This window comes from Mustela lutreola, chromosome 4, assembly GCF_030435805.1.
Source record: "Mustela lutreola isolate mMusLut2 chromosome 4, mMusLut2.pri, whole genome shotgun sequence".
Classification (NCBI taxonomy): domain Eukaryota; kingdom Metazoa; phylum Chordata; class Mammalia; order Carnivora; family Mustelidae; genus Mustela; species Mustela lutreola.
In genome coordinates this window covers 116,674,164-116,687,581 of record NC_081293.1, presented here as the reverse complement: position 1 = coordinate 116,687,581, position 13,418 = coordinate 116,674,164, and the positions used below count along the sequence as shown (strand labels likewise).

The 13,418-nt window shown below is 34.2% G+C and overlaps 1 protein-coding gene across 1 annotated transcript in view; it reads right to left on the bottom strand.

The window, feature by feature from the left end:
• FBXL13 (F-box and leucine rich repeat protein 13) overlaps positions 1 to 13,418 on the bottom strand; it is a 248,616-nt gene that overhangs the window by 27,821 nt on the left and 207,377 nt on the right. The window contains exon 18 of the mRNA XM_059170911.1: positions 3,514 to 3,597. Within this exon, the coding sequence (XP_059026894.1) occupies positions 3,514 to 3,597 (84 nt within the window). The remainder of the gene's footprint in view (positions 1 to 3,513; positions 3,598 to 13,418) is intronic.

Sequence of the window (13,418 nt, the reverse complement as noted above, 5' to 3'; positions counted from 1 at the left end):
GGCTGAGCCACACAGGCGCCCCTCCAATGCCCTTTCTTAATTAACTACCTCAACCTACCAACACCAGAACAATAAAAAAAAAAAATTTGTCCAGCTGCAAATGACCTACATAGCGAAAAATATGTACATTTGTATGTATGATTATTACAGTATGTATTTACAGCATACTTCATTCCCAAAAATGGGAATGAGAAATATAAACTAGATAAAGAAGGGCAAAAAGCAATTAGAGTAAATAATTGTATTCATTCCATTGGTTATATCCAAACAAGACAGAACTTCCATTTTGTCTGTATTGCAACATCCCAATTAAAAAATTACCAATTCTTTTGCCAAACTGGACAGTTTGCTAATTAAATGCTCAAGGGAAAGATTTCTTGAGAAATACTTTGTTACGACTGCATCAAACATCTTTTCCAAAATGTGTGTGCCTTTCAAGAGCACCAAATAATTTTAGTTTAACATGATCATTGAATGTCTAATGTTCTCAGAAAAAAAAAAATCAAAGTTGGAAGAAGTAATTCAAACCAGATCCTGAGTCAGTACATCTGAGACTCCAGACACTTAATCTGCATGTGCTGTGGTTTCCAGTAAAACACTAAAATGAGGTAATTTTTTATTCTTATTATGGGCATGACTCTTACAAAACCTAACCAGGGTAAAAAATGTTTATCTCATTTTTTCTTAAATCATCAGGTTGAATATAAGTTTCAATGCCTTGTGCTAAAAACAGAATCTCCTATATTTACCTTTGAGAAGTAACAAGAAAATGAATTGTTGAAAAATTTTAGATAATCTAAATATCTCAATGCAATCACCTTATCTGACTCCCTTCTCTTTTATAAATCCAAATAAGGAATTGTGAAATTGGTTATGTGTCATTTTCTCCTTTTACCTTCCTTGTCTCATCTCTTTTTGGACTTAATAATTGGGCTGGAGGAGGCACAGAGGAGAAAGATTTTATTATATGCCCAGAAATGTGAACCCGGGAATCTTACAAGGGTAAAATTGGTTAACAGCCACACACACACACACACACACAAAAGCAGGGAGCACAAAATGAGATGATGAAAAAGAGGAAAAATTTTTTCATGAACTTGAATAGCTGGTCTTGTGTAACTAATAATTAAATAATATTGTAACTCCCATGCTCCTGTTTTCCCCCTTTTTATTTTCTTTTAGATGAAAAATATATATCAATTTTTAAAAGATCACATCTTTTTTTTTTTAAAGATTTTATTTATTTATTTGACAGACAGAGATCACAAGTAGGCAGAGAGAGACGGAGGGGGAAGCAGGCTCCCTGCTGAGCAGAGAACCCCATGCGGGACTTGATCCCAGGACCCTGGGATCATGACCTAAGCCAAAGGCAGAGGCCTTAACCCACTGAGCCACCCAGGCACCCCAAGATCACGTTTTTTTCACTCATCTGTATGATTGTGTGATTAGCATATGGAAGAAGTGCTTTTATCTAAAATCTAAGAGCACCTGGAACCCATAGAGTCAAGGAGAAATGCACCGGCTTCCTAATACTTAGCCTTATATTTTGATCAGTACTTTCTCATCCCAAGGAACGTTTTAAAAATCCGTTAGTAAGTGGTATATATTAAGAGGCCCTGTCATCACTGCGATAGGTTTCAGTACTACTTAACGATTTGTGGTTAGTGGTCAAATGTAATTGATCACCATATAAGAAATATAACACAATAGTAGAATTGTTAACATGTTTTATCTTAATAAACCTTTATTCTATCACCTTGTCAAAGACTTTTTAAAAGCCTGACTAGATCATATTCATGGATAAAATTTTATGCAAGTGTATGTTTAAATTGAAAGGAACTGCAGTAGGGTGAATCATTGTGTAGGCTTAGAAGAAACTTTCAGCTTTTTCTCCTAGTAGATTTCAGGCATGTAAGTGTTTTGTAACCCCTTTTGGTACTGTAGAGTTAAAATCTTGTCCTACATGAAAGTTGTTAGTCTTCTCTGGGATTTTGCTTTGAAGGATATGATTTCTTCTCTTTAACTCTTTGTACAGTTGAATGCACTACTAGGCAGATTCTTTGGGAACTTATTAGAACCTTAGCACCCAGAGTCTGAAGGTGAGAAAAAAATGGCATTGCTTGACACTAATTCCTCTTAAGGGAGATTTCTTAATGGTGTTACATTTTTTCCTTATGTACCACTAATTGCCCAGACATAATGAATTACAGCAAAAATAATTTGAAAACAAATTTGTTCCACTAAGCCATGTTGTCAGTCAACTATTTAGAACAGGAATTCTCCATTTTTACTCTTTATTTCCATAAAACTGTAGTTAGATTAGTTTACTGAGAAAGGTATAGGACTTTGGACAGTCATTAACCTCTCTCGGCTTTAATTTCTTCACCTATAAAATTAGGGAGTTGGTTTAGATGGTTCTAGGATTCCTTCAGCTGCAAAAGTCTGAAATTCTGTGCTAAAGTCTAGACCACCTTTTGACCCAGCATCCTATAGCTTAAAATATATAATATTTTAACACTCTTCTGAGTCATGTTTGAACTTCCTATAATGTCCATTTCCAATTCACAGAAGAGAGCTTCAAGTTTGTGATACTCTGTAGAATTCTCAGCTATCAACTTGCATTATCTTTCATAAATCCTTTTATCTCAGTAAGAGTTTCTTTGAAAAAAAATTTTTTTCCTAGCTTTAGCCCTGAGTTTTTATAAGTGGTTGGGGTTTTTAACTCTCAGGACACATTAAATGGAGTTTCCAGTATGTTTAACAGTTTGCACATTCCTAGGTTATTGGTTCTCTTTAAAAGTGTTACCTTCCATGATTTACTAATAGGTTACCAGATGTTGTCCTGGTTCAGAACATGGATGGACCTATGATTGTGGTTTTTCTTCTTTTAACAGCATACTGAGATGCGTAATGTTGTAATAAACGTTACATTGAAGCTTGCTCACAATAGCTATTTTATGGCTCCTAGCACATCCCTCAAGACCAGATCTAGGAAATTTACCTTCTCATGAGCTCTTAAAGTACCAGCTGAGCACATAATCATCTATCCTACCCAATTACTTAGCTCGTGCTTTCTGTTATGGTAAAACATGCTACCCACTGTGTTTGAGTATCTGAAGTTCCTAATTGTTAAGTACCTGGTATAATTTTTCAAACTGTCCCAATTTTCATGGTTGGATTATATAACATTTTTATCTACAGAATATTTTCTTTATATGAGAAGACTTTTACCACATTTCATTTCATCTTTCTCCAAGTGAAATGTCTACCTATCTTTATTTATCCCATAAGTCTAACATTGGGAAGGGAGAGTAGATAGGAAAAATAAGAAAACAAATTCTTTTAGTTACCTTAAACTGTGGAGGCCTGTCTAAAGTAGAGGAGTTTATTTTGTCTTAACAGTTAATACATTTGCAATCCTCTTATTTTTTTCTACTATAACCTAAAAAGTTTATTTAATTTGTGCCTAATTTTTAATCATAATTCTTTAACAGAAGGCCTTTATTATCTTACCGTAATTCCAACATCGGTGATTTTATAACACTCAGATAGAGAAAGTTCCTTTAATTTTTTATGTCTGGAAAGTATCATCAAACCCTAAAAATATTTAATATAAAGATCACTTTGTGATTATAATTTAGGCAGTATATTTCTAATATATTATATCTAATATATTTAACATATATTAAATATGTTAAATATAATATTAAAATATATATTATATATTATAATATATTATTAAATATTATATATTAATCAAAATATATTCCAATATATTATATCTAAAAATATTTAATATAAAGATCACTTTGTGATTATAATTAGTATATTTCTAATAAAATAACGACCATTTATGTAAACTAAAAATAATAGCTTCTATCTTGTATTTCTTTACACTTTAACTATAAAATCACTTTGGCTAGACAACATTATTAAATAAAAATTTTAGGTTGTCCCTAATGTTTTGTAAGAAGTATGACAGAATCTTCCTGAGACAAGGGAAAGAAGAGCAAAAATAAACTATCGGGACTATATAAAAATAAAAAGCTTCTGCACAGCAAAGAAAACAACCAACAAAACTAAAAGGCAACCTACTAAATAGGAGAAGATATTTGCAAATGACTTGGCCAATAAAGGATTAATAACCAAAATATATAAAAGAATTTATACAAATCAACACCTAAAAGATGAATAATCCAATTTAAAAATGAGGAGAAGACGTGAACAGACATTTCTCCAAAGAAGACATCCGAATGGCTAATAGACACATGATCATCATCACTCATCATCAGGGAAATGCAAATCAAAACTACAATGAGGTATCACCTCACACCTGTCAAAATGGCCACAATCAAAAACATAAGAAACAACAAGTGTTGATGAGGATGTGGAGAAAAAGGAACCCTCTTGCCCTGATGGTGGGAATACAAACTGGTGCAGTCACTGTGGAAAACAGTGTGAAGGTTCCTCAAAAAGTTAAAAATAGGACTACCCTGTGATCCAGCAATTACAGTACTGGGTATTTATCTAAATACAACAAGAGAAATTAAAAGGGATCCGTGCATTCATAAGTATATAGCCAAATAATGGAAGCAGCCTGTCCATCAATAGATGGATGGATAAAGAAGGTGTATGTGTATATATATACATATACATACATATATCTAATATGCAATATTAATAAATATTATATATACATAGTTTTTAAAAGAATGGAATCTTGCTATTTGCAACACCATGGATGGATCTAGAGAGTATAATGCTAAGCAAAATAAGTTAGTCATAGAAAGACATATGTAGAATTTAAGAAACAAACAAGCAGGGGTGCCTGTGTGGCTCAGTCAGTTAAGCAGCTGCCTTTGGCTGGGGTCATGATCCTGGGGTCCTGAGATGGAGCCCCATGTTGGGCTACCTGGTGAGCAGGCAGTTGGCTTTTCCCTCTCCCTCAGCCTCTCCTCCCTGCTTGTGTTCTCTCTCTCAAATAAACAAAATCTAAGAAAGAGAACCAAAGGAAAAAAAGAGACAAACCAAGAAACAGACTTTCACTATAGAAAACAAACTGATTACCAGAGTGATTGCCGAAGGGGAGGTTTGGGGGATGGATGAAGTAGGAAATGGGATTAAGAAGTGCACTTGTGATGAGCGCGGGGTGATGTAAGGAGTTATTGAATCACTGTAATGTACACCTGAAACTAATATAACACTATATTCTAACTATACTGGAATTAAAATTTTTTAAAATAGAAATATAAAAAAGAATAAAAGAGAGGGCATTAGCTACTTTTTCATTTTTCCTCCTCCTACCCTAGTACCTAGCATAGGAAGAAGGAAAAAAAAGTGTGACAGAATCCCAGACCCAGAAAATTCCTTGTTCCTGTGTCCAGGTACATATAATCTGAACCAATATAAACAAATCTTAAAAACCCCTAAACTTAAAACTTTATTTTGAAGACAGTTCATGTGGCCAATTAATCTATTTGTCAGTAAATTTTTGTTTATGCCTAACCTTAAAAAATCTGACATCTTTAGCTCATTTTATTATGTTTAATTGCTTGGAAAGGGAACAGATCTTTCTATAAAGGCCTACAGACAAATAATCATTCATCAGTAGCCTACCTTTTCCATTTAAAAGCTTTGTTTCTTTTTATTTAAAAAAAAATGACTGTACTTTTTGGTTCTTAAAATTTTTAATATGTGGTTCTGCCGTTCCATTTCTCAGTACTTTCCCCACTAAACTGGGGGAGCTGACGAATATGCCTCATAGATGTCATTCTCCTGTTTTTGCATTCAGGATCACTTTTATTAGACTTCCAATGAGGTGGACAAGGGCAGTTGCCTTTCATTCTATGGTCCCAAAGTTGCCAGACAGAAATAATACCAGAAACAGTACATTGGTTTGTCCTTTTAAAATTTTATTTGTAGGACTGGTTTACATTTAGTGATCTTAAATACAACACTTGGATCATAATTGAAAATGGTTTATGAAAATATTATATCCTATTTTTTTCACTGATGTATTTATTAGGCCTTTTCATTAAAAAAAAAAAAAAATCCAGATCAGGGAAAGAAGTGCTTGACAATTTACTTAATTGAAGCCACTGTTTAAATTGCAATTTCTAATTTCTTTCAATGGTTTTTTACACCATCCAAAAATAAAGTCACTCCACTCATTTTAAAATTTTTATTGCAAATGTGGATTCTTTTGTTAGGAACACATTATGTTTTCTGCCTCCTTGTTTCAAAACAAAAAATTACTAAGCCCTGTGGAGCCAGCAGATGTGGTCTAGGTTCCAGATGTAGATGCTATTTTATTCATGTTAGAAGAATTGGAGTTTAGATATTCCAACAGAAACCAAATTGTTTAAACAAAAATAATAAGAAATGCAAGGCTTGTCTCATTGCCCTATACCTCATAATAGCTAAAAGTATTTTATTAGCTTATGGAGAATTTGTCCTATGAAACTATCTCTGGAGTTTTCACATTTTTTTTTTTTTAACTTTCATATAGTCAAGTTAGAATTTTTTTTAAATGAACTGGAAATGAGGTATACTTGCTAAGTATAACATTTGTCCAAGTTCTTTTTACTACTTTATTCAAGATTACTAAAAGTTAATATTAAAATAGAAGATTATATTTCATTACTACAATTGTTCACTAAAACATATGGCCTCAAAATTTAATCAAGTAACATAATTAACCATTAGCTTAATGCAAATCAAAACCACAATGAAATATCACTACATATCTATGATGATGGTTATACTTAAAAAAGACAGATAAGGAAAATCCAGTCTGGCAGTTCTTCAAAAAATTAAACATAAAGTTACCATATGACCTAGCAATTCTACTCCTAGCAATACACCCGAGAAATGAAAAAAAACAATGTCAATACAAAAAAACTTGTACTCGAATGTTCCATAGCAGCATTATTCATAATAAAAAAAAGGAAACAAGCCAAATGCTCATCAGCTGGTGAAAGGATAAATAAAATGTGTTATATCCATAAAATGGAATATTATTTAGCAATAGTCAAGTATGATGCATACGACTATATAGATAAACATTTACATGAGTAAAAGAAACCAAACCCAAGTCATTAAATAATAAGTGATTCCACTTATTTGAAAAGTCCAGAATAGGCAAGTACGTAGAACCAAAAAGCAGATTAGTCATTGCCTAGGCTGGGCTGGACAGTGGGTTGGGGCTAGAGAATGACTGCTTGTGGGAATGGAGCTTCCTTCTGAAGTGATGAAAACGTTCTGGAATTTGATTGTAGTGATGATTGCCTAACTCGATCATCAATATACTAAAAACCACTAAATTGTACACTTTGAATTCTTGAGGTTTACAGTATGTCAGTCATCTCAGTAAAGTTGTTTGTAAAAATTGATCTAGTAATCGTATAGCTAAATACAAATTAAAAATAGTCCTACAGCATCTCTCAGACCAAGATGAATGCAGAAGTTTCTCAGACCTAGATGGCCAGCGTATTAGCAAAACAGGGAGCAAGAGATGTCATCATGCTAATGTGCCAGACAAGTTATCACAGGGCCTTAATGCTCTAAGTAAACACAACTTTGCAACTGAGCAGCAGCAATTCTAAGCCAGCTGGAGGCCTCCACTGAAAACTGCAGGAGTGCAAGTGTGGAATGCCAGCGTCTCAGAACAAGTGAAAGACACTATTTCAGTCAACGGGATTCAGTTTTCAATGGCTTTTTGACTCAGAAGCTTTTCAGATTCATGACCTAAAGAATATCAGAGCCAGCTAGGTAAAATGTAATACTTGGCCCCACAAGGTTCATAATGCCCCAAATCAGGTGTTCTCTGAAACACTTGTTAAGTTTTGGGATCAAAGTCCTGGAGGTGCCACACTTCTACTTCTGGAAGGGATGGAATGAGGAGTACGGGAAGATAAATCCAAAATAAGGAGGAATGAGGAACCAACAAAAGGGAATGACTGGGCCTCCCTGGGGCAAAGGGCAGGTCGTTCCTTCTTTTTACGGATGCTGTAACCAAGAAAATGTAAATCCTCCTTAACCTCCTTCAAAAGTCAGCCAGACTCATGAATGTTTTGCTGGAAAGGTTTTGGTTTATTTTCCCAAAGTATAGGAAGGGAATAAGTTGCAATCGGGTGAAACACAGAGGAAAGCTACTGGCGTGGTAGGCAGGATTGCAGGTTGTATGAGAATGTAAGCCCCAGGAGCTCTCGAGAATCCTAAGGAGCAGTTTACCCCTCCACAGGCCACGTAGCTGAGGGATTGGGATCTGATGGGCCTAGGAATTCCTAATAATTGGTTTATATTACAGCTCTGGTATCAGGTCCACAGAAGGGAGCATCAGGACATAAGACTCAAAAGAAAGCAGGCATCAAGTCCCAAGAGACTTGTACATTATTCTAAAGAATTTGGACTTCCCTCTGTGCAATAGAGTTAAACAAAGTGACTCTGTTTATAGTACATAAGTGACATACATAATGCAAAAAAGAAGGAGCAGGTGTTTTAAGAAAGGTGTGAGGACCACAGAGCAGGGCCTGGTGGTTTAGAAATGTTCATGGAGGAAGGGGAATTTGAATTGAGCCTCAAAGACAAGTAAGATTTTGACAAGCAGAATAAGGAGAATTTGGGGGCTGAGGAAACAGCATGAACAAAGACTTCATTAGGAATGTGTGAATTGTTTGGGAAGTAGTTCAGTTTAGGGTCACTTGAAGTTGTGGGAGGGAACACTGAACCCTGCCAGGAACAGCTCCACGTACATAAGACATTTCAGAGCAAACAAATCCTTGAAAACTGTTCTCCCCCATCCCCCCCATTTTACATCTGGAATGATTTAGCTGAGGTAGATAGACATCACCCATGAACTAGTTACCAAATGTTGGGATAGGTGTGTGTGTGTGTGTGTGTAGCATATAGCTGAGTCATACACCTATATTCTCTTCACCTAAACTCACTGTAAACATTGCTGCCTTTGCTTAATTATTGTGTGTATACGAACATACATTGATTTTTAATATATCTGTGAATAGTTTTATATGTATACACATCATATACATAGTATATATATTTTGTGTATATATATATATATATATGTATATATATACACACATATTCTTGAAGCATTTTTTTAAACTGGAAGTGTATACTTCTAAGTTCCCTTCACCTAATTTGCCCATCCCCCACCTCCCTCCCCTCTGAACAAACCACCAGTTTGTTCTCTGTATTCATGTTTGAGATTTTGTTTGTTAATTTGTTTTATTTTGTTAATTTGTTTTAAGACTCTACGTGTAAGTGAAATCATGGTATTTGTTTTTATTGGATTTATTTTACTTAGTGTAATATCTTCTAGGCCCATCCACGTTGCCACAAATAGCAAGAGCTCATTTTTTTTTTTTTATAGCTGAGTAATATTTCTGTGTGTGTGTGTGTGCGTGTGTGCGTGTGTGTGTATTCCACTATGTGTGGAACATTCTTTATCCATCTACTGAATGCTTGGGTTGCTTCCATATCTTGGCTGTTATAAAAAATGCTGCAGTAAGTATAGGGGTTCATATCTTTTCAAATAATGTTTTCATTTTCTTTGAGTAGATAGCCAATAATGAAATTGTTGGATTGTGTGGTATTTCTATTTTTAATTTTTTGAGGAAACTCCACACTACTTTCCACAGTGACTGCACCATTTACATGCCCACATGGCAACAGTGCAGAAGAGTTCTGTTTTTTCCACATCCTTGTCCATACTTATTATTTCTTTTCTTTATGATACTAGCCATCCTGACAGGTATGAGGTGATATCTCATTGTGGTTTTGGTTTGCATTTCCCTGGTGATTAGTAATGTTGAGCATCTTTTCATATGTCTGTTAGCCATCTTTATGTTTCTTTGGAAAATGTCTATTCAGGTCCTTTGCCCATTTTTCCATTGGATTCATTGAGGTTTTTTTGGTGTTGAGTTGTATAAGTTCTTTATATATTTTACATATTAACCCCTTATCTGATATATCATTTGCAAATATCTTCTCTCATTCTCTAGGTGAACTTTTGTTTTGTTCATGGTTTCCTTTGCTCTCCAAAGATTTTTATTTTGGTGTAGTCCCAACAGTTTATTTTTGCTTTTGTTTCTCTTACCTGAAGAAACATATTCATAAATATGTTTCTATGGCTGATATCCAAGAGACTACTGTCTATGCTTTCTTTCAGAAGTTTTATGGTTTCAGGTCTCACATTTAGGTCTTTACTCCATTTTGACTTTATTTTTATATATGGTTAAGAAAGTGATCCAGTTTCATTCTTTTGCCTTTTTTGTAGCTCCCCAGTTTTCCCAACATCCTTTATTGAAAAGACTTTTTCCCCATAGTATAGTCTTGCCTCCTTTGTCATGAATTAATTACTATTAAGTGTAGTTTTACTTCTGGACTTTCTATCCTGTTCCATTGATCACTATGTCTCTTTTTGTCAAAAAGCATACACTTTTTTTTTCTTAAAGATTTTATACATTCACTTGACAGAGATCACAAGTAGGCAGAGAGGCAGATAGAGAGCAGTGGGGGGAAACAGGCTCCCTGCTGAGCAGAAAGTCCGATGCAGGGCTTGATCCCAGGAGCCTGTGATCATGACCGGAGCTGAAGGCAGAGGCCCCAACCCACTGAGCCACCCAGATGCCCCAAGAACCATACTCTTTTGCTTACCGTAACTTTGTAGTGTATCTTAATATCTGGGATTGTGATAACTCCAGCTTTATTCTTTCTCAAGATTGCTTTGGTGATTCAGAGTCTTTTGTTGTTCAAAATACCTGTAGGATTATTTGTTTCAGTTCTTTGAAAAATACTATTGGTACCTCGATAGGGATTTCACTGAATCTATAGATTGGTTTGGGTAATATGGGTATTTTGACAGTATTAATTCTTTTAATCCATGAGCATTGTATACCTTCTTATTTGTTTGTGTCATCTGCAATTTCTTTTATCATTGCTTTATAGTTTCCAGAGTACAGGTCTTTCACTTCTTTGGTTGAATTTATTCTTAGGTATTTCATTCTGTTTTGTGGAATTGTAAACAGGATTATTTTCTTAATTTCTCTTTCTGCTAATTCATTATTAGCATATAGAAGCACAATAGCTTTCTATATATTAATTTTGTATCCTGCAACTTTACTCAATTCATTTATTACTTCTAATAATCTTTGAGTGGAATCTTTAGGGTTTTCTATATAGAGTGTTGTATCATGTGCAAATAGTGACAATCTTACTTTTTCCTTACCAATCTGGATACCTTCTATTTCTTTTTCTTGTCTGATTGCTATGGCTAGGTCTTCTAGTACTATGTTGAATAAAAGTGGTAGGAGTGGACATCTTTGTCTTGTTCTTCATCTTAGAGGAAAAGCTTGTAGTTTTTCACCATGGAATATGATGGTTCTTTAGGTTTCTCATATATGGCCTTTATTATGTTGAGGTATGTTCCCTCTAAACTCACATTGTTGAAAATTTTCATCATGAACAGGTGTATTTTGTCAAAGTGTTTTCTGCATTTATTAAGATGATCATATGGATTATATCCTTCCTCTTCTAAATGTGATGTATCGGGAGAGGGTGGTGGGGTTATGGACATTGGGGAAGGTATGTGCTATGGTCAGTGCTGTGAAGTGTGTAAACCTGGCGATTCACAGACCTGTACTCCTGGGGCTAATAATACATTATATGTTAATTAAAAAAATTAAAAATTAAGAGAAAACTAAATGTGATGTATCTCATTGATTGGTTTGCAAATATTAAACCATCCTTCCATCCTTGGTATAAATGTATCATTAAATTTAGGTTGCTAATATTTTGTTGAGGATTTATACATCCATGTTCATCAGTGATATTAGCCTGTAGTCTTTTCTTCTTTTCTTTTCTTTCTTTGCAGTGTCTTTGTCTGGTTTTGGTATCAGGGTAATAGTGGCATCATAGAATGAATTTGTAAGTTTTCCTTCCCCTTCTATTTTTGGAATAGTTTGAGAAGAATAACTATTTTTGTTTGTTTGGTAGAATTCATCTGTGATGTCATCTTTTCTTGGGCTTTTGTTTGTTGGGAGTTTTTTGATTACCAATTCAATTTTATTAGTCAAAATCAGTCTGCTCAAAGTTTCTATTTCATCCTCATTCTGTGTTTTGGAAGATTGTAATTTTCTAGGAGTTCCTTCATTTCTTCTAAGTTGTCCAGTATGTTGGCATATAATGTTTCATAGTATTCTCTTATATCTGTATTGTTAGTTGCTCTTCTCTTTCATTTCTGGAAATATTTTAGTCCTCTCTCTTTCTTTTTTGATGTGCCTAGCTAAAAGTTTGTCAATTTTGGTTATCTTTTCAAAGAACCAGCTTTTGCTTTTTTTTTTTTTTTTTTTTCTATTGGGAGGGGGGTCTATTTCATTTAGTTCCACTCTATACTTTATTATGTCCTTCCTTTTACTAACTTTGGCCTTTCTTTATTCATCTTAGTCTAATTCCTTCGGGTGTAATGTAGATTCTTTATTTGAGATTTTTCTTGTTTTTAGGTACTTCTGTATCACTATAAACTTCCCTCTTAGAACTACTTTTGCTGCATCCCAAAGATTTTGGGCTGTTGTGTTTTCATTCTCATTTGTCTCCATGTATTTTTGAATTTTCTCTTCTTCATTGACCAACTGGTTGTTCAGTAGCATGTTGTTTAGCATCCATGCATCTGTGGGTTTTTTGTTTTTTGTTAAAGAATACCATTCTCTTTTTTTTAAGATTTTATTTATTTATTTGACAGAAAGAGATCATAAACAGGCAGAGAGGCAGGTAGAGAGAGAGGGGGAAGCAGGCTTCCTGCTGAGCAGAGAGCCCAATGCGGGGTTCAATACCAGGACCCTGAGATCATGACCTGAGCCTAAAGCAGAGGCTTAACACACTGAGCCACCCAGGTGCCCCGTTTGTGGGTTTTTTTAAAGGTTTTTTTTCTAGTAGTTGATTTTTTTTCTTGTAATTGATTTCTTGTAATTTTTTTCCTTATAATTTTCTTATAATTGTGTTCAGAAAAGATGCTTGATATGAATTCAATCTTCTTAAATTTATTGAGACTTGTTTTGTGGCCTAACATATGATCTATCCTAGAGAATGTTCTATGTGCATTTGTAAAATATATGTATATATACATGTATTTTATGTATTTTTTAAAAAATACATATATATATATATATGTCTATCTATATATATCAGCCAGAAACAAGGACTGTGAATAAGACTAGATGGACCTAACAGATAGACATATCTATGTCTGTCTATATATATCTATATAACAAGATTAGATATGTCTATCTGTTAGGTCCATCTAGTCTTATTCACAGTCATTGTTTCTTTGTTGATTTTCTGTCTGGTTCATCTATCTGCTGATGTAAGTGATGTTAAAGTCTTCTACTATTATTGTA